Source organism: Pungitius pungitius, chromosome 3 (genome assembly GCF_949316345.1).
Source record: "Pungitius pungitius chromosome 3, fPunPun2.1, whole genome shotgun sequence".
Classification (NCBI taxonomy): Eukaryota; Metazoa; Chordata; class Actinopteri; order Perciformes; family Gasterosteidae; genus Pungitius; species Pungitius pungitius.
The window spans coordinates 6,738,804-6,761,466 of record NC_084902.1 but is presented as its reverse complement, the minus strand read 5'-3'; the positions used below and the strand labels follow the sequence as shown (position 1 = coordinate 6,761,466).

Here is a 22,663-nt window from a genome sequence, read left to right as displayed (position 1 = left end):
CACACACACACACACACACACATCCACAAGTCGAAGCCAGCGATGGAGAGGTCGCCATGCGTGTGTCGGATTGTTGTGAAACTGCTGAGTGGGTGTTTTTCTGCATGTGCCCATGAGCAATGCCTGAGTGTGAAATGTCTGTGTGTATTTACTGTGTGTGCATGAATTGTGTGTTTGTGTTTTTGGTGTGTGTGTGTGTGTGTGCAGCTGGTGTGAGAGTTTTTTTCCATGTTGTGCGTCAGGGATAGAATTGGCCTGTCAGTCACAGTGTAACGGGGAGGAGTAGGAGACGACAGGTGTCGGGGAGCGGGGGAGGAGGGAGAAGAGAGTGTGAAAGAGATGGAGGAGAGAGCGCAGGAGGAGGTCGAATGAGAAACAGAGGAAGAGGAAGAAAGTTCACTTTCAGCAACCAATGTAGAACTTTTTATTGCTTTCCCAAAATTGAAATGTTAATAAGGGTCCAGCGGAAACGTCTGGAAGATATGCTTTTTTTTAAACTGGATTTTAAAGCCCAAGTAAAGCCTTTGAGATGAGAACAAGATTCCTCAGAGATTATATGTGTCAGCGAGTCTGGTCATGAATTAAAGTTATAGAAACAAAGAGGCTTTCTGAGGTTAAAGAGACGAAAAACCGTTTCACAAATTTTCATAATCCTGAACATTTAGTATTCAAAACACCTTAAAGGTAAACCTTGCAGAGGGAGTAATGTGTTTTTGTGAATAAAGCTTTTAATATTTAAAACGTAATGGCAACCGTTTGCTTGAAACAAATGGAAGGTTAACGACATGCAGGAAGCTCCATCCGTTCTCACTCTAAAATGCTTCATACATACAAGGCAAAACATTCTCGGCAGGGACTGCATGCTTCGGTACAAAATGCTGTATCAGTGCGCATTAAAAGTAAATTTGAATGTTACACATCGCTGACATCTCGGTGTCGATGTCCACGTTGAAGCCGGTGGTGTCCTCACACATCTTTATTGTGTCACGCAGCGTGCACCACCGCTCACACCTCTCCCTTGTTTCAACTCACCCTCGATCACTCACTGCTATCTGCCCCTCTCTTTAGATTCACTCCCTAAAGGTCCTGAGTATGACGGCTATGAATATTTCACTAAATTGCATTCTCAGGTTATCAATAATAAAATGCCATATTCTTATAAATATTCTAAAAATACAGCCGGACTCTGCCTCTTCTGTCCTGAATTAAAAATTCATGCACATCTAGCAAAACTGTTAAATCTGCCACCACAACACACCCGTGTGGACATGACAGTCGGACAACGTGCCGGGGTGTATTCTTCTCACCTCCGTGTTTCTGTGCGTGCGCACGTACGTGTGGACTTACTGCACGTCTTAAGCTTCTGTAACGCGCCGTCTCGGAGAAGCATTGCAGCTCGGCTAGAAAGCCACAATAAGTACAGAGGGAGCGATTGGGGTGGACAACAGTCTGAATCACTCACAGCTTTAAGACTAAAGCACTCTCACATTACACACAGTTAGACGGGCCACGTGGACACATCCCCGGGCACAACAGAATCTCTTACCCCGGGTGCGAGCCGCTCACGCAACACAACAGAGCACCCCTCTGTCTCTCACACACTCCGTGCTCTGGCCTCACCGTGGCGAGATGTCGCAGCCCTGCTGCATGAAAGCTCCCAGCGAGAACCACAGGGAGTTGAAGATCCCAAACTCGTTGGGAGGCTGGTCGGTCGGGCCCAGCTCCGTCGTTCCCTCCTCCGGCTCCTCGGCGTGCCACTCGTACGGACTGAAGCGACTCACCTGGAAAAAAAACGCAAGTGGCGTAGAGGTTTCAGAGGCCTACGAAGGAAGGGTGACCAGGTGACCATGTACATGAACGGAAATATACTACATCACTGGACTTTCCAGGAAAATTTGCAGACAGTCGACTGTGATGGCAGTCATGCTGACTTGATTTGACTCTGCAAACTGTGTCTCACAATAAGTATCGGCACTTGATGCATACATCATACTGGGATTGTGTTTTTGTCAAAATAGGACACCTTTAAGAATTTAACAAAATCCTGCACAAAAGCTTACAGAACAAACCAGGTCGGACAGACACAATGTTTTTTTTAGAATTTCCTTGAAATTCAATTAATTTTTAATTGCATTTTTATCCCGTCAGCCAGATAATTTATTGCTTCTTTTATCCACAAAACTTTTTTAAAAAAGCTTCAAACCCTGCAATCCAACTCCATTGACTATTAGTTTGTAAAAAAAATCACTCACCAAAAACAATACGACACTGACGCCAATGTAAGCGAAAACGATGCACATCCAGATCTCGTAGGCCAGCGGGTCCAGGAAAGAGAAAACTCCTGGTTTAGACTTCTGGGGCTTCTTGATCATGATGGAGATGCCCAGGGACATGAAGGGCTTTGAGAAGTCTATCACCTCTTCTCTCACGAGAGTGATGGTCAGGGGAGCAACGGCAATTTCTGCTTTCTGCCAGGACAAAGGAGGGCAGAATAGTGTTTGTTTAGCTCAGTTTAGCCATATTGTAGCGGTATGTACGGTGACTTGAAGTGAATCAGGAGAATGATGGTGACCCTGAATTCTCTGTCGATGCTTGAAAGCGAAAATGAAAACCCAGGGAGCAGGTAAAGTAGAAAACAAAGGAAGGAAATGAAAGGAATAAAAGAGGCAAAGAAAGGGAATTCTGATAAAGCGGGGGAGGGAAAGATGTTGAAGGAGATCGACGAGGTAGAGGGAAAACCAGAATGACAGAGAAGCAATTCACACATGAAAGTCACACTGACAGAATATAAATTAGCCCGCAAGGACATTTGGTAGAATGCACACATGCTGAAGTCTGTAGAAGAGTCAAAAAACATCCTTCATTGAGCACACAAACAACGGAGAGAGAGGCTGCTGACAGCGTGGTTAATCGCACGCTGCTATCCCGAAACGCCCACGACTCTACAGCGCAAACACACCCCTGCAGCTCTTTGGCATAGTGAAACTTGGCCTCTTTACACTCAATCGCAACCATCCACGAGGCGTGGTTTGGGTGCTGGAGGCGGATGTGTGGATTGTAAGAGTCAGGCCGAGCCACAGAACACCAAATCCACCCGAAACCTCTCAGAGGCCATTAAGACAAGGGGAAAAGGGGAAAAACGAAAAGCCATGATAGGGAAGGAAGGAAGAGGAAAGATCCACCAGATTATTTATTTTTCATGACACCAGTGTCATTGCATAGCGTCACTGCGTCCCAAAATACATTTGTTTGAGAAGACACGCCACACAAATGTGCTCCCACTACCACTAACGTCTGTCAAAACAACAATCATCTACCGGCGTGTTAGAAAGAAAGGGAATATCATATTATTTTGTATGTTTTTTTGAGTGCATAATCACTGGAAAACAAGAATTAAGTTTTATTTAAGTTGTTATCCACATAGGGAGCAGGTGCTCCTCACACAGCCAGCTGCCAGGTATTTACAGTAGCTCAGAATGAGTACACCAAAAACTGGCCCTAGATACGGCCAATTCTGTGTTTGTGTTTTGGCCCTTTGGCGTCAGCCACTGCAGATGTCATACGCTCTCGGCACTAGAGACCAATGTCACTTTTATGGTATATGCAACTTAGTATAACTAACTTCATGTGAGTGCTTTGACAAAAGCTTTGCAATCCCTTTTGCATGTGTATCATCCACCCTCCTTTTAGGCATGAAAGTAGAAGCAGTAGAAGCATGTAGCAGAACAGTCTCAAAAGATGACTACAAGCGTTGTGGCGAGATATCAAACCCGGTTAGTCAATGCAGCTGTTTGGCTCTGTCACCTTCCACTATACAGCCTCTGGAAGCTAATTAATTCTGTCAATGTTCTGCAGAAAGCGTCTCCACTTTCACTCTTCCGCAAAATGTCAACTGACGTTCTCTCCTGCATGTTGATAAAGTTTGCAACAAGCGAGCAGTGTGGGATCCCAGACCATGCCTGGGCGTCACAGGCGATTAGCATGCCTGCCAAGTTCTCAGGGATCAGTGAACCCTCCAAGACGCGGCACCTTCGCAGGAAACCGACTGACTAAGGAGACGCAGGGATCAGGATAAGTTTACGTACTGCATAGGAGTTATTTTGAGCATTTTTCATCTGTTGCAAGATGGCCTGTGGCGGGGTCCCAATAGCAGGTACATATAAATGCCATGTAACAGCGCTTCTGTAAAATACATTGAGAAGTTAAGTCAACTCTGTGCAGGAGAAGTGTTGATTCAACACAATATTTCTAAGGCCATTATTTGTTGCTGTACTGGATTGCTGAACAATAAATCCACCTACACTGTACATAGTACTTTGTCTTTCCTAGAAGCTTTCTGTGGAATATTAATAGCATCGATAGAGAGCTGACTCCTAAAAAAAAAAAACTTTAAAAAATGTTTTTGTTTGGTTGGATGCATTAAATAAGGTATACGTTTAACAATAATTTCATGTTCTATAATATAAAATAAATTCATGATTTAAAGTGCAGATCAAATGCAATGTTCTTTACCGTGTTCACTTTCACTATTTACCATCATTAGTTAAACTCACTCACTTGAATAACAAATGAATCAATCGCCCAAATATTTGCCATCCAAACTTACCCCATACACGAGCTCTCCAACCATGCCGTTCCATATCTTGGTCTCGGGATCTCTGGCTCCATATTTCCCATCCGGTACGATGGAGATCTTGTATTTGATTCCAATGTGTTTCGCGATCTCCGAGGCCAAGTCCACACAGTATCCCTCAAACTGGTCGTTGCCTTCATACAGTTCCCAGTTCTTCTTCAGCATCACGTAAGGACCCTCCTACAAAAAACAGCATAAAGGGAGAAAGAAAAGGAAGATGACGGTAGCGTATGTTGAAAGAAGAAAAATGAACGTATCAACAGCAGTTTGGTATATTAACATTGGACCATATTCACCGGGGGAACCAACCGCATGATAAAAGAAGAGTTTGATCATGAAGATTACGATTCTAAAATATCTGCTCTATAAGAGACTTATTTGAACATACACAAAAATGAAATGTATGAGGAAGAGGGGAAAAAAAGAGCTTATGTTTCATAAGAGGTAGACTGATTTCTGTGCATGTGGAAAATAAAGATGAAAGCAAAGAGAGCTTAACGTTGAGTAGCAACAAGGTGGGAGTGTTCATGCTCGTACATTACCAAACCTATGCAGGATGCCCACAGAGAAAAGATACACACAGACGGACTTTTGAGTGGCAGCTCATTTGTCAGGAGCAGTGAGTTATGGTATTATGCCTGAGGCTGCTCGCCCTGTAATCCAACTGAAACCAAGCCTATTAAAATGCTATCAAACCCTTTTTAATCAAAGACTAATCTCATCTAATTAATCAAACCGGCTTTCATAATATCCAACGCTTCCACTGCTACGAAAATGGTTTATAAAGATCATAAAATACAATAAAAGATGACATTCCTCATTTAGGAAATTGTTTCATTGTGGGAATGAGTATAGTTTAATAAAAATTAGATTTTGTACATGCTTTTAAATTGGCCAAGTGAGCAACGTAATCCCTCTCACAAAGGTTTAGAAGGATCATTCTTCAACATGGGACGTTCAATATTCTTTGAAGAAAATCTATATGTATATGTATGAATCTTAATTCATGCATTTGAATTGACAAATATAATAATTGCTTACATAAAAGTTAAGAAAAAAACAGACAAAGACATCATGTCAAAGCATTATCACATTTCTCAAAACTCATAAATATAACACTTCTTGAAGCAAAAAACACTTGCAATGCAAACACTCACACCGTTGTGTTCAATGTCAGAACATGCAAATAAACCATTCCCTAAAACATCATTATCAAGCACATTAGCACGTCTCGGGCCATTAATGCTATTGACTCAACATGAATCTAATGATAATAAACAGCAAACAGTTTCAAATAAATGCAGTCGTGTTGCGAGCTGAAAAAATGGACGACACAATCCAAGTGCGATTCATAGTTGTACCCTGATTACTGCTCGTCGCCATTTACAGCTTTCACAATCCTTTTGCTATGTTTCTTTCTCTTGGATATTTTTGGCTTTGCATCATAAACCTGACAGCTTCCCGCCTGGTGTGACATTAAACAGCCCAAACATCCAAAAGGTTTCGAATGATGCTGAGTTTGTTCCATGCAAAAAGAAAGTAATGAAGTTTAGTGTGTTTTTTTTTTTCTTCGTAGTAGGTAGACGTCTCTCAAATGAAAGAATGGAATAGACAAAATTGAAACTTTAGTCTGAATTCTACAGCGTGCTCCATCGATATAATCTAAAGATCACAACAAAAGATGAGCACTTCACACAGAAACCCGTTCCATTGTAAATCAATTCAGCGTTTTCCACTTCACGATGTCCAAGTAGGGTTTTAAATTAAACAATTGACACCTTAGGAAATATGTTCATTTGCTCCCTTGTTGAGAGTTACAACAGAATATTGACGCCACTACGATCTGCCTGAGAAATATTAAGCTTCAGCCAAAAGATCTTCTTAGCTTAGCACCATGATTAACTCGTCGTCACCGTCTGGTTGCAGGGAACAAAACCCCCCAAAAAGCCATGTTTGCATTCGTTACTCTTTGTTTTTCAATCATGATGTTATAAGACAAGTGGCATCTTAGTGCATTTCCTTTTAGTTAGTTAGAGTAAAGTTCCTGTTTCGCTGCAGGCTCCGCTCACACAAAGCCAACAGACAAGAGAGAGTTTTATCAATGATTCTCCATGAACTGAGTATATTTATTCAGAGTTATAGTTTGTGTGTCACACATCGGGAGCGTATATAACTGATGACCCCTCACAAAAAATGTAAAACGGCTATTCTGCCTTACTTTTTGAAATCGTTGAATCTCAAAGGGAACCATTTACTTAATGTGTGCTGACAAGGAGTACGCGAGCACCTCAGTTAGCTGCTTCTTCAAATTGCCTTCCTATTAATCATAGCAGAAGGGTTAAGGGTTTGGAATCAGAGCCGGCTACTTAATTATATATCATGTAACAAACTACACACAAACAGAAACTACACATAAACACTCACACACACACACACACACACACACACACACACAGACACACACTTACAGATGCACACGAACCAGTTGGAGCTCTGCCATGGTGATACAGTTTCACTTTAAAGCCTCCTCAAGGATTATTATCAGTTCGCCCCAGATGCATTTGTCTTGGAGTGAAAGTAATGACACCAATGCTGGAGGAGGTTAAAAAGAAAATAAAGGGAGAACATGGACATGGGGATGGAGAGAGGGATGTGGGATGTGCAGGCTGCACGATACAACAGATGAAAGATCAAGCAGCAGATCGGAATACAAACAGAGACAGCTACAGAGAGAAGAGAAGATAACTAGATAGAGAGAAGGGAGTGGGAAGAAGCGATAAGGAGACAGTGGGATATGACAATGTGAAAGAATTAGAGGAAGGAGGAGGAAACCAACACAGGCAAAAAGATAGAAAGGGCGGAGATCAAGAGGGAGAACTGGGTGAAGGGAAAGAGGAGAAGACAGCTCTGTAGAAGCAAATGTTTGGAGCTGATAAGACATGAAAAACTTCACACTGGAGCCAAAAAGGCAGGCAGGAATTTTCTATGTGAGCCCCCATGGACAGCTATGGAAAAGACTTTGGACGGTCCCTGACTGTTCCGTCATCGAGTCGGGCGAGATGAAGTGAGCCTTGGTCAGTCAAGCGGTTCATGCACTGCATGAATGTATTCATCTATACAGTGACATATTGGGTCAGTGAGCCGCTTCGATTATTTTCGACTTCGACTATCCAGACTATTTGTCACAATACCATCACAATATTTGTCACAATACTTGTAAAGACAAATGTAATCAATTAGAAGTCTGTTATATTTAAATATTATGTTAAGTCAATTAACATAAGCTTTTATATATTTAATTTATTTATATTTGAATGAAACATAATAATCTCTAAAGGATCACTTTGTACGCTGTAATTATCTCAGGAAAAATCAAGAGTATTTACATGAAATTCTCAAGTCCTCGGGGACATTGGGAAAATGTCAACGCACCTTCCACACACTTTGCTACAACGGTAGTGAGAAAGTCAGACACGGTAAAACCTTTATAATGGCACCATGTGGGGATCTGCAGTGCTTCAGTAGTGTTGAATTCCTCTAAACTCAGGTAAAGCTCTCACTGGAACAGTGGAGCAAAGTAAGTTGGACCGAGCGACAGAGCAGAAAGATGGAGATTAAGTTAGAGTTGTGTCACATGGTGCGAGGTGAGCGACTGACACAGAGAGCTGTCTGCTTTTCAGTCTCCTCCAGTGACTAAAAACACAATAACACAGAGAAATAGAACAAATGATACATTCTGGTGAGGTAGTTTTTTTGTTTTTTGTTGCAGTCTTAGCATAGAGGGTGCTGGTGATCGTCGCGTCGTTAAAAGGGAAGGGAAAAGAATCTGAATTAACCGGGCTGTCTGATGGTCTGGTGATTTCGTGCAGCCAAGTGTTAAATCTTGACAGCAGCCACGGTGCCGTTCCAACTGCAGCTTTTGTCACAGTGAGTAAGGCATCCCGGAGCCTGGCGGGCTCAAAACATGGCAGCAGTGAATCGCCTTCTCATCTGTTCCTTTTTTTGCAATTCCTTTCTGATGCAGGACAAACTAGATATAATTTTGAGAAGAAAAAAAAACACCAAATTGATAAAGGTCAAAAGCCACAGCAACGAAGCAAAAAGGTAGAGCAAAGTGAGTGCAGATTATTATTTTTTTTACGCTCAGTCTATCAGTAAGTCTGTCCTCTGTCTTTCCCGAGGGTTCGCATGCCCAGGTGAGCGCGCGTGTCTCTTCCTGTCGCTCTGTCTGCAGACCCCGGCATCAGTGTCGAAGCAGAGGCTTCCCCTTCATCAGAGGCTGCAAAGAGGAGGAGGCGGCTGAGCTAAGGTTAGCCGAGGCCTGCTCAGGTCACCATCCCACAGAGAAATACACGGAGGGAGGGGGGGGGGGGGGGGGGTAGGCGAGAAGGTAAGAATGCGGGGCGTGTTGGAGAGAGGGACGGACACAAATGGGTGATCAAGGGGTTTGGAAGTTTGAAAGGAAGGAAGGAAGACATTGAAAAGGCAAATGCAGTAAAGCCGAACCTCTTTTTCAACCCCACAAAAAAATATGAAAGGTATATTAACGTAATATACACATTTTCACAATCACTGTCAAAGAAACAACAACCTATCCTTTCATTTATTTGTTTTAATTCCATTTACTTGTCTTGGGCCGGGCTGAAGGCCCCACACACAATGCACAGTGCACGTGTGGAGGCGTGACTGTTGCAGAGGACAATTAGTCCAACTTAAATTCGTTTTGTCTGAACTCTTTCCCGCAGCCTGTGTTTTGGTCACGGTTTGTGTTTTCTTCCTGTTTTATTTTGTAGTCTCATGTCTCCTGTGTCCCTGGGGTAACTTCACTTCCTGCCTTGTCCTGTCTTCCCCCGGTGATTGGCTGCAGTGTCCATGATTGTTTCCACCTGTGTCCAATCACCTGCACCTCCCCGGTGTATTTAACCCCTGTGCGTCGTGTGCCCCTTGTCGGTCATTGTTTGCATTGTCTACATGTTGTTGGTGAATGTCCCTGGTCCCTGTCGGCGGTTTTGTCCACTTTTTCTGAATGAATTAAAAGATACTTTTTCGGAAGTCTGAGTCCTGCCTCTGCCGACCTGCACCAGCCCCGTGACGGTTTTATTGCCTCTGTGAAAATCTGACCTGCCGGCCACAGGGTGTAGACTTGCACCCTCTTTTCAAATCATTGAGCTTTTATACACAAGCAGTACAACTGCGGATATTTTAGTCATACTTTGGAGTTTGCTGGATAAACCAAAGTGGCTTGAGACAAAGTGCTGAATTGCCCAAGCTCACACATCTGTGGCTTGTTTCATCTCAGGGCTGTGAATATTCTTTTGAGTTGCTTTCACTTGCATCATGTTGCACACCCAATTGAATTAGACTGATTGAATTTACAGGAAGAGCATGGCCACCATAAAAAGGCTGCAGATGGGTGAAGTGAAATCAAATGTAAGCAGAGGATGTGCACAAATCCACCGATTAGCCATCCTTTATCCCTGTTTGTGTAAGAAAGGGGAGCTATTAAACTGGGCTGCAGACTGGTGTCTATGTGAAAGCCATCTGAGGACACTTCTAAACGGTCTAAGGTCAGTTTTAGATTTCCCTACTAATGAGACATTATTGTAATCATGCAGCTGGATGAGTGCCACCCAAATAAATGAGAAATGAAATGAGTCTGAGATTACCATGATGGTTGTCACGACCACTGTGCGGTTCTCCATCGCTGTGCTATCATTGGTCAGAGCATTTTCATTCTGGACCAACACAAGTTTGTCAATGTCGTTCCAGTAGCCAATCTAAAGGACACAGAGGAAAAGAAGAAACAACTCAGTCAGTCAGTACAGCTCGATTCATGTAAAAGTGTAATGTATGCTTATAATAAAATCATTTTAGTAATAATTTAGCAACAATTGGGAAGCTGGAACAGATCTATTTCTTTATCATAGATAGTTTTTTGAGTAAATGCAACCCAAGCATCCTCCTCCTACTTATTGTTTCGTTTTTTATGTTCAATGATATTTATTATTTTTGTCACTGTAGGGTTTTATGTACCCTTAGATTAACTGGGAGCTGCTACCGAAGAACCCCAGAATATATAAAATATATATAAAAACTGAAGCGATGGTGGTTCAGCTGCAGCTATAAAACCATAAACAATCATGATGGATTAAACAAGAAATGTGCAGCTCAGATTTAAAACTACGGTTATTATCCTTTAACAAAAACAAAAACTATTTTTTCTTCCACTTGCAATAAAAGGGAACTTTTCTCACATTTGACATTTGCAATAAATGACAGAAACTGAATGGAATAAGTTGCATTTGGTATTTTTCCGACGTTGTTAGATGGCAACATTCAAAGCGTAGTTCATTATTGTTTCTAAGCCGTGAGGAAAACCCACCTTGCGTGGTCCGTTGCTCTTTAGTTCAAACACATCCATAGTGTAGTTGATCCTCCGACCGTAGTGGTCAAACTGGATGTTTCCAGTCAGGCCCTGAATACGCACCTGCATTTATAACAAGAAAAAACTCATTGAGCAATATACATTTATATCGCAGCCGAACACTGCCGGTAAGCAGTGAGGCAAATATCTGCGAGATAATATTAGAGACACTAACGCTGGACTGAATGCATGCATAGATTCCTGTGCATCCCTTCTGATTAGCTCAGACATCCGAATCCAGAGAGGGAATCTCAGAAACAATAGTTACCATCATATGAGCCTTTTATGATCATTTTATTCTCCATAAAAAATATGTCTAATAGTCATATAACTAAATTTAACTAAACAAGTTGCCTACTTTAAAGTGAAACTTTGGTTTATCAAGTTACGGTTAGAATTAGGACTGTGTTATGGTATCGCTAAAGGGTGGGATGAAGGTAGGTACCTGAGATGTGAATGAAGGACATCACAATATCTCCACAATTTTAGCAATACAAGGCATGTGTTGAGTGTGTGTTGGTTGTGGGTGTGAACCCGTGTCTGAGGGCTTGCCAACCTGTTTCAGTGCACGTTCCATATCTATTCCTTGGTTCCAGGGAGCAGCTGGATTTGCCAGGCAGTCACCAGCGTTGCCACGGCGACTGATATCAATTTTCTGACGCCGAAGGGTGCGGAAAGCCTCGGCCATCACAAGGACGCCATCGTATGTAAGGGATGAGGTATACTGAAGAATGGAGGAAAAACAAAGAGAACATGTTATAATGGAAAGTTAAAAACAAAAAAATTGTCATGTCAATAAATTCTTGTTTCAGTACACACTGTTTTGAATTCCATTCATATTGATGATTTCCTAAAACAAATATATGTATTTTTACCATCTAAAGCTGATGTGTATCTGCCTAAAAGTAATTAAAGACTGAAAATCAGTGTTGTGTTTCTGAGCAGAATGCACTGGTGTGCTAACCAACCAATTTATTCTAAGACAATAGCTGTATTACTGCATCAATTTGTGTAACCAAACTCACCACCATGCAAACATGCTGACCTGGGCCTCAGGCTATTGACTTTCACTGTTAACACCAGGGAACATCAATCCGCATCACAGGCTTAAAGTTTTCAAATTCGGTTTCCGGGTCATTAAAATGACATTAAAAGTGTTTAAAGCATATTGCTAATCTGATAAATTTATATTTTTTCATTTAGATTCATTCAGATTTATAAACGCGGCTTCAGGAAATACAAAGAAGTCATTCAAAAGTGAGCTGGAGTAAATGACATTTTAAAACATTACAGCGAGTGAGGAAAGCTGAAAGAGTAAGAGACAATTTGATCTTCTTTCTCCGATGAAACTCTCGAAATCAGTGGTGATCTTGACCCATTGTTTGACAAATTCATTATAGGCAACACACAGCTGGGTACAACACCACACGCTCAGAAGCAGCAACCCACCGAGGCGACACGCAGACCATCACAGCAGCACACAGACACGGGCAGTCAAACACGCGGCGGGCCGCCGTCACATCGCGGCGGCAGTGAGTGGTGAGACGAAAAACGGGAGGAAAGAGGTGACGTCAGCGGAGAGGCTCCCAGCCTCCGCAGGTAGTTCACTCTCTTAGTGAACGTCCCTTAATTTGCACCCCGCGAGGCACGGGGAGGCCGCGCGACCATGTCATCCTCCCTTCATCTCTCCCCTTTTGAATCTATAGACGCCTTTAGGCAAACTGACATTTGATGACTTCAGAGGAACGAAAAGAACAAAACTGAGCCAGCCTAGCGTACCGTTTTTTCTTTTTTTTTTCTTCTTTTCACGAGCAATATGAAAAACAGCTTTGGGGTCATGTGGAAAAGAGTGTGGGTTTTTAAAAACGTCTTGTTCTGGATGGTCTTTTCTGGATCTGTTCAAATCTCCGAGCATACGTAACGTAACGTTCACGAAATGTCAATTACAATAACCCCAAGTGCTTCAGAGCAGCGAAGAATGCTCCCTCAAGGACACATCAACGTTACAAATTGAGGTTCAAACTACCAACTTTAGTTATTCAGCCCTGCACACTGAGCCTCTGCCACGGGCGACGTTTCACACGGAAGCTACAATAACACTCATTAAAGAATATTGAGATACAACCGAACATTTTCATTGTATTGCAACAAATTTCCGGCCACGCTGGAGCTCACTTCAGAGCGGAGCAGCTGGGAATCAGTGGTTTAGGAGATTGTGATCGAAGGCCAAAAGCAGCTAGCCGAAGCTCCATTCTGCAGAGAGTGAAAGGGACACGTCTCCACAATGCCTTTCACGCGCCACATTACTACACTGCTTGGCCCGAGGCTAGGAGTTGGCCCAAGGCTAACTGAGCTCGGTTTTCACGCTGCCACCAATTAGCCTCGGGCGTTTGTGTGGCATCTGTTGTCACTAGAGATACCTGATTTTCTGTTATTGTGTTAAATAATTGAAATGTATTTGTTTGCAAAAAGGTCAGAGGTAAAACAACATTTTGGGAAGAGAACCTTTGAATGCATGTGACCATATTCACTGTCTCTCTGTCGCAAACATTTGCAATTAGTATATTCCCAACAAACAAACTGTTGTGTAAACGAGTCAATTGATTCACCTGACATCCACTAATTAAAATTAATTGGGTAAGTCTGGGAGCGATGATTAGCCAGTTAATACTGGTCCTTTGGTAAAAAAAAAAACACATCACAATCACATTCCAATAATGAAAGAACCTCAACATAAAAACAACCTCCAAGAGTGACTGCGCGTTGGTGTGAGCCAAAGAGACAGACTGTTGCAATATTATGTATTTTTAATAGGGAGGTGGACATATTTCCAGTTAATATAAGCACAAATCAAACGTTATGTGCCGCTTGTCAGTACAAAAAAACGTCAATCAATATGGCCTCTTTTAAATAACCATATGACGGTTTGCGAGGCCAGCGTTTGTGCACCAGAGTCACATCACATCACTTCGTCACAGGGAACAATGAGGGCAAAGCAGCATCACCAACCTGATGTAACCAAATATCCTGTGATCACAGCTTCCAGATTATTAGCCTATTGTTCACTGACAAATGCGTTTGAACCAGTGCTAGTTATCATGAAATATGTAACAGAAAAATGGACATGGTTGGTGAGAGTAAATTGATAGAGAATGGTGAATGGAGAGAAGGGATATACAATAAGTGACAATAAGAAACATTCACAATACAGATCCATTTGGATACAGAACCTTGGACATGGTGAGGGATAATCTAGGAAAAGGTGAGAGGAAAAAGATGAGGTTGAATGATATAAAATGAGGAATTATTATGCGCGACAGACATAAGAATTACGTGTGAATAATCGGCATGCATTACGCTAACCGTGACATCGCTGTAAATAATGGAATAGAAATGTAATATGATTGGCTTAGAAGCTATTCCAAATGCAACATATCACACTGTGAATGGTTTCAATGAAGCACATCACCTGTGATAGTTACCTGTTTGAAAAAGGTGCAGTCAATTTTAGGCATGAAGAACACCAACCGCTGTCACTAAATATGCGTGTGTGCATTTTTGTGTGTGTGTGTGTGCAGTTTGTATGTATCGAGGGAATTTGTTGTTTATGTCGTAGAAGTAGATTAAAATGGATCTTTAGCTAAATTAAAGTAAAGTGAAGTTTTGCATTTTGGTTTTTATTCAAATAAAGCATCAAAATGACAATGAAAATGATTTTTTATAACAAAATGCAATATTGCAACTTCTTCAAATTACATTTGTTGTGGTTGGGGAAGCATTTTTCCAATTCTAATATTCAAGGATTGTAAATTAAGATCACCTTAGGTGGGCTCTCAGATCCGGGGTACTCTCTCTGGTCCAATTTGTTCCAACGCTGCATCAGTTTAATAACTATAGGCCTGCTGAAGTCCACCAGCTGGAAACCAGTCACATTAGCCCCGCCGTGCATGAACCGCTCCAGAGATATGTCCTTAAATCCCTGAGAGATGGAAAAAAACGAAGAAGTGAAATTAGGGACAACGCAAGCACCTCATGCAAAAAACTTGGTGTCTCAGGAGGGTCCGAGATCCCCTGATTAAACCCCCTTAACAGCCTCAACAGCCAAACATTGGGAGATCAATGGGAAGATCTTGAAAAAATATTCGTCACTTGCATTTGACCCTAAGAAATTCTGTGGAAATCTTACAGGCTCCAACGATCAAACCGCAAAACATTTATTTAAAGATAATACAATAGAAAAAAATGGTGTTTTTCCTTTTTATGTTGATTATACGATTAAATATGTGATTGAATTGTGAAAGACCCCTGGTGTGTATACGGTAAACAGCTGGGCGGCGAGCGAGCGGATGCCGGGTCCTTCGCTGGGGATTCTGTTGCTGGGCATATTGTTGCGTGTTTCTGTAGTTGTGCGCGGCTTAACCGTTAACCATTGTAGCCGCGGTAATGGGTGTGCACAGTGCGTGCAGCCTTGTGGATTACCCTGGCAACAACATTTTGTTGACCCATATCGCGTATGAGTCTGTGTAGACGTCAGCATTGTGTAACGCTGGATTACCAGGTAAGTGGAACCTCCCAATTGCCACTGCATTGTGCGGTATGTTGCACACTGGTGGGAGTGAACGTCAAATTCCTCCGACACAGTGTGGAGACCTTCGCATTAGTTTATCTGGTTATTTATGTCTATTTAGTATGAGGGGCTTCCACAGCTGAGAGTGGGACTTTATGCACAGCGACACTTCGTAGTGGAGGATCCATTTGGGAACAGGCCAAAGACAGATGTAAAAACATGCTAACATGCTAATTGCTAAAAGCCTCCCTAACCCGACCTGAGCTCACTGGACCCCTTTTCACCGTCCCAGGGAGAACTGCTGTGGAACAGATTTTAGGGATTACGCTTGAAACAATACTTAATTTACATCTAATTTCGAGTTCTGGTGAACTGGTCTTGGTTGAGGTCATTTTTTAAATCAAAGGAAATAATGACACATTTGTAGTGATCAATACAGACCATGGAAAACATGATATTTATTACTGCTATTAATATAGAACAAGCTGAAAATTAAAGCAGGGGTCAGTAACAAATTGAGTGTAATAAGGGGATGCCAAAATAATAATAATAACAAATGACCGCAAAAGGAGTGATAATCTGGAGTCTTTAAAAACACAACAATTCACACGTTGGTTCTACAAATCATTTTGCCGAAAAACAGCCAACAACAAGCAACGCAATTAGGAGTTCTTACCAAGTTTGCGATGATGTAATGGTAACCTTTTACATGTTTCCCCACACTAACGGCCTGGAGAGAAAAAACGAGGGGGAGAAAAACACATCATTTATTTGCTCTTCAATCAACAACGCATGTGCAAGCCAGGGCGCATCATGTACAATTCACCATTACATTATAAACCCGTTAATTAAATAGCCAGAGAACTTCAACTTTTAATTCAGTGTCAGAGAAAAGGGCAAGGAATTCGTAACCGTAGATAAAGGAGACCCATCTGTGGTCGTGGGTTATATTCTTTTACTGATTAAAAGCAGAGGGGGCGGTGAGCCGGTGAGGACTTCACTTGTCCTTGGTACCATGCTGTCTAAGACTCGGCAGCCTCTTGCAATATTTAGCTTCAGAAATGGGTTCTCTGGGTTAGAAGTTCATTAAAATGTCTTGCTCAAATTCGTTTACAAAACCCTGCATCCCATATGAGGAACATTTTTTTCTTGTTTTTGTTATTAACCTTGAAAAAGAGGGCTAAATTCAAAACATATCATCAACGCTGTGCAGCTTTGTTTAAAACATCAGCTTCTTCCAACTAAAGCCTTAAATTCAGGGTTTCAAAACCACTAGCGTACAATATTTTTACACTTCACAGAAATGATCACTGATTTAATGCCTCATGTGGTTATATGAACAGCTGACATTTAAGTTGAACATCTAATTCGGCTCAACACTGAGGACACATCAGCATGCACGCAAACATCGCACATGGTGACATAATAACAAGGGAGAAATCTTTATTTTTATAATGGTGCCTAAACTAAATGAATAAATGTCTCACTTTCTTTTCTATCTCTGTCATCCACGCATATCAAAAGCTGTGTAGTGTCACGTACAGATGCACACACACACACACACACACACACACACACACAAACGCACACAGATCGCAGCTGGCAGGGGCAGTCAAACAGAGCATCCTCTGTCTCAGAGCAGGGACGCTTGCCAACGCCTCACTACAGAGCCCACTGTGTCGGAAGTGCGGGTTTGTGTCTGTTTGCCTGTCTCTGTGTATAACCGTGTGTGTGTGTGTGTGTTAGTGTGAGTCTCTTCTGTCTGTCTGTTTACTCGCAACAGAAGCCAATTAAGAAACCGTCTTGCTGTCTCTATCTCTGGGATGCTGCTACTGGTGTATGTAAATGCTGGTGCATTTCTGTGTGTAGTTGTACGACACTGGGCATTTAAAATCTGGTGTGTATGTTTGTTTGCTAGCAACATGCGCCGGGGTGTATTTTTACAAATAAATGCGTGGGGTAAGGGGGCAGGGGGCTGGGGAGGAGGAGGGGGAGATCACTTGGCTATTCAGGTGTGCAGAAAGAGGGCCGATGTGATACGGGGACACTGACACCAGAGTCAAAGAGCACACACACACACACACACACACACACACACACGACACAAATCTGCACCACCTTGTCAGAGCTAAACTGTCAAGCAAGACGGATGATATAATGAACATGGACAAGTGCAAGGTGCCTTTATATGTGTATGCGGGTGTGTGTGTGTGTGTGTGTGTGTTTTTAAATCTGTATCCTTGTGCACAGTACAGAGTGTTTGCTACAATCATACCCTGATGTAACTGGGAAGTGACATTTTTCACTCCACATTATGAACTCCAGGGAAAAACTCAAATCTTGTTTTTACTCCAGATGTCGGAGAGAATAAAGAGGGTTGTTGCAGGAGTGAAGGAGACAGACACCAGTAATACAACATACAATATGGCAAAATATGGTTGGGAGTGCAATACGTTTCTCAATGAATTCAATGAAGATTCTGGTTTTAATTACTTGCAAAAAACACTTACTCTGTACTCTATGGTTTAAGGTATTAATAATGTGTTTTTCCCATGTAATTAAGTGTTGAATGCAGTTATATGATATGTACCCTGTCTGCAGTGTTGTCAGTAATAGTAGCAGTGCCAAATGAAACTATTAGTGTGGCCTCTATTAAAGCAGTATCTCATGATCTAAAAAGCTGCAGGGTCCTTTAGGTCCAAGATCAGTGTCAAATATCATTCCGTACCTGCAGTAAACTAATATTGATTTGTTGTTTTATCGTGTGATGTATTGTAGCAAGGGAGTTGTGTTTAGTAATGCTCCATGTCATGTACAAGAATAAATAACTTAAGGAAGCCAATCTGTTTGGCATCTAAAATGCTTAATTGTAAGACAGGTATTTATTGACAAATCATTTTTTCATCCTGCTGAATCGAAAAGATCCTAATAATAATGATTCAGCCCAGTAGAAATATGTTATGGAACTAAGTCCTGTTACCTAACAAATTTAATAAATTAATTAAATAAAGGATTTGTTCTATTAAAATAAATAGTCAAACATGTGTTTGAAACAATGCTGAAAAATTAAGCAATAAAAAAAAGTTGTATTTTAAAAAGTGAGACCGTGCAACTGGCACCGATTCAGTGGAAACAGCCATCACCTGTTCCAGGATGCTCTGTAGTCTTTCAGGCTCCAGGTCAATAACATATTTTCTCTCCTGACGTCGGTCCAGGTCCTCAAGGAGCCGGCGGTAAGCTGCCTCGTTGAAGCTCTCCACACAGATAGCACTCACCTGGGTCAAAACATATGCTTACATATATACGTACAAACACAAAAAGCATGTATGAATAATGTCATGGATACAGACCGGAGGAGAGTTAACGAAAACCATTCAGTTCAGTTGGTTGAATGTGTGATTGCGTTAATCAACCATGCACTATGTATCCAACATGAAAGTGTCGTTGTGTGTGTTTTTTTTTAGCTTTTTCCAGGAAATTGTGCTTTTGTGTGTCCTGACCTGCCATCCGTTTTGCCCCGCTCTTTCCATAATTGCCTGCAGTATTGCATAACCTAGACAACAGAGCGCAAGGGAAAGAAAAGACAGGGTGAATTAAAGCTGCTGGGTAGGAGTCGTAATTGGGTAGTGGATGAATCATACTGTGTGTTTACTCCTAAGGTGAATCTTACAACTTTGTCAAAAAATGATTTTGTTTTATTTGTTAAAATTGTTTACCTTAACATCCTCAATTTTTATTCACTATAATATGTTTATTTTCCTATTGATCATTTGGGGGTAATAGTTTTGTCTGGGGATAGTGCCGTTGATTTATTTTCGTTGGAACAGAGCTAGAAAAAATGGACTTGGTCTTTTGGTTAGATGACCTTTTAAATCTAGCGTGCTCTTACAAGTCTTGTCTAAAAATGACATTCTCCCAGAACTACGGTAAAACACATTCTCAGCGTGTGATGTAACATTTGAGAGACAGGGTTGTTGCTTTAAATGATCTTAAAAAATCCTTAACTAGCACAAGAAGTGTCACGTCCAAATACAAACATTGACTTTAAGTTGCCTGTTGTCAAAAAGTGAACTTTTACTCGTAGGCTAATCGTCGTAGAAAACACTGCCACTTCAACCAATTCACCAATTTTAAATCCCGGAACAAATCACAGAAAGGAACATCTTTTTTTCTTCACAACTGAGATTGGACGGCGATATTGGAGAAGTCGCTACGTTAATATCACGATCCCACGAGCAGCAGGGGAAAACACAGGCGAAAAGGAATTCAAGTGTATTACATTACCAAGATGGGTCACATAACAATTGTAAAAATAACAACAATGAGAAAAAACACCGTTCATGGTCATGGTCAAATATCGCTACACAGCTGCTGCATTTTCATCAAAACGGTTGTTGTAATCTTTATCAAACCCCTGAGTGTCTCGTTGACTATACACACACACAGGGCTCCAAGTGCCAACTACCATTTTCATGTACCAGCAGCTATTTACTGCTTGAGTTGAACACAAAAAAAAGGAACATCTGAACCTCAGTAATCACGGTGTGTGCGGAAATGTGTTCCCAGCCTCTCAAGTGATATTGTAAATACGTTTCTCAGTGTCCCAAATGAATGCTTCGGATAACGCATGCGGGCGAGCTGTTAATGTCTACGTACTTTGCTTATGTTGTTGAATTTACATAAATCTAATTCATGCATGGATGTGAAATCATCAATCTGCTGTATGTGAATTTGTGCGTATCTGGGCATGCGTTTGCCTTTGAACGCTTGTGCGCACACCTCGGTTTGTGCGTGTGTGTGTGTGTGTGTGTGTGTGTGTGTCAGCAGGCTGTCTGCGGAGCAGAGTAGAGCAGGGAGCATAAAACAGATCACAGCGTTGCTGCCCATTTTCCAGCACATTACCAGCAGCAGGGCCTGATGGGAGCCTATAATGAAGGGCCCTGCCTTGGCCAAGTCAAGCCCAGACTCTAAGCATCCATCCTCCGCTCCATTTCTCCCTCTTTCCTCTCAATGTTAAACCCCTCCTCCTCTTACTTCTCCTTTCTGGCCTTTTTTTTTATCCCCCCCCTCTTCTCTTCTCCCTGTCTCTTCCTTTTTGTCACGTTGATTGTCTGCTCCTCCCTTTTTTCACACTTGTCTTTCACTATGCCGTCACGCTAGGGCAGCACCTGCAGTTTGACTCACCTTGCCTGTCCCTCCGGCTCCCCTTTCTCCTTCTGCTCCCCCTGGGTACCACTAACCCAGACAACCCGGACCAGAGGGAAGGTGGCAGAGGCACAGACAGAGCCCCCTACACAACTATACCATGGTCTGCGGACTCCGCATCATGTTTGACCTGCGTTTCCCCCCCCCCCTGTGGCAGTGACTGTGAGAGAGAGAGGCAGAAAAAGAGAGGAAACGTGCCAAGCATTCCCATGACGGTGGTCATGGGCCGTGGGCTCCAGCTGTGCTGCTCCACTGAGCTACGTGCACTGCCTGTTGGGATGATTAAATTGAAGGCAGGTGAACGGTGCCAGAGCTGAGGCCAAACCCTGTGGTCTTTGGCTGAAAAGTGCCGAGTTACATCCTTGTTTCTGCAGCGAGACCCTTTCACCGGGAAAGAGGGGGTTCACTATCCAAGCTGTTAAATGAAGCTTAAACAATCCCAGGCCAAATAGACCTTGATGATGGTATAAATTATTCTGTTCTTGATGCAAAAGGCGGTTCAATGTAAACCCAGAGATATCGTTGTTATCACAGTTTTGAATCACACCACTGAGTTCATATGGAAACCCATTCCCACCCATGAATATTATTTCGGTAAAAACAAGTCGGTTGTCAGATTGTGTGACTTTCTTTTTATCCCGAAACGCCGACTCTCTTTAGAAGCCGCCGATGCATTTGCCATTGCGCGTTCACCTCTGTCGGTGTCGTAGAGGAAGACGAATCGGCTCCAGTCGTAGTGGTCCAGCAGTGACAGCAGAGCCCCCCTGATGGACGGTCGGAGCTGCAGGGTGAACTGGCCCTCTCCCTCGCTGGGGAAGCTGGGCGTCACCAGGCTGATGTGCAGGGCCCCACAGAACGACGTCAGCGTGTTCACCGAGCGCTTGTCGTAGAGGCCAAAGATGGCGAAGACCCCCCTTGAATACTGAGAACAGACTGAAAAGAGGAAGGAATGGGGGGGGGGGTTCAAGAGGAAAGAAGGGAGACAAAGGGGATATCATTGAGAGCTTTGTATCAGACCCACAAAAATCTCTCTTTGAGTAGTGTGTGTGTGTCAGCAATCATGAATGTGAAAGGTCTAATGAAACAAAGATTAGGCTTGAATGCGTCAATTTGTTTTATGGACGTTAAAACTAACTTTTATTTCTTTGTGGCATTTAAGGCAAAACTCCTCCCTTTCAGAGTAGCCCATGTTACATGCTATCGTAACGTACAATCACACTTATTCGCACGTACATGCGGGAAAATCAGAATATCCTCAAACCGCCTGCAAGCGGAATCTTCTCAAATTACAGTCAAAAAGCCCGAATTGCTTGGAGCTTAGAGTGTAACATCCATGCCTGCACTCACACACACACACACACACACACAAACACAGTTACAAAACCCCCTGAACAACGCGAGCTCAATTCAGACGTGAAGTCATTTTCCACTACAACCCTGCAACTCAGTCTTCAGACACCCTGAAGCTTTCAACCATGACAGAGAGAAGAGTGAACTGCATTGATTCCTCTGCTATCTCCTCTCCTCCCGAATCTCTCCTCTGCTTCGGCTCGTCAATGCGGCTTGACCAAATCTGGGTTTGCACGACCAGTAAAAAATGCTGTGGGGTGGACGAGTCGGGGTGTGTGTGGGGGGGGGGGGGGGGACACACACATCCACAGGAATGTGCACACAGACACGTGCTTCACTTTCTGGTGACTGAATGTATGTCAACTGTTTTTTTTTTTTTTATGTTTCTCTTTCTTTCATCCGCTTATTATTCCATCGCCTCCTTCCTCTGTTTAGACCCATTCATCCTCTCAGCTGGATTCTTTCAGGCCGGCATGTTTCGGAG

General features: G+C 42.5%; 1 protein-coding gene across 7 annotated transcripts in view; it reads right to left on the bottom strand.

Moving 5' to 3' along the window:
• Positions 1-22,663, bottom strand: part of gria4a (glutamate receptor, ionotropic, AMPA 4a) — a 77,576-nt gene that overhangs the window by 24,176 nt on the left and 30,737 nt on the right. For all 7 annotated transcript variants that reach the window (XM_037451565.2, XM_037451649.2, XM_037451809.2 and 4 more), the window contains exons 3-13: positions 21,523-21,762; positions 19,125-19,177; positions 18,768-18,899; positions 16,301-16,354; positions 14,878-15,036; positions 11,614-11,781; positions 11,016-11,120; positions 10,300-10,410; positions 4,607-4,813; positions 2,253-2,468; positions 1,621-1,781 (exon numbers count right to left, since the gene is read on the bottom strand). In XM_037451565.2, the coding sequence (XP_037307462.1) occupies positions 1,621-1,781; positions 2,253-2,468; positions 4,607-4,813; positions 10,300-10,410; positions 11,016-11,120; positions 11,614-11,781; positions 14,878-15,036; positions 16,301-16,354; positions 18,768-18,899; positions 19,125-19,177; positions 21,523-21,762 (1,606 nt within the window). The remainder of the gene's footprint in view (positions 1-1,620; positions 1,782-2,252; positions 2,469-4,606; positions 4,814-10,299; positions 10,411-11,015; positions 11,121-11,613; positions 11,782-14,877; positions 15,037-16,300; positions 16,355-18,767; positions 18,900-19,124; positions 19,178-21,522; positions 21,763-22,663) is intronic.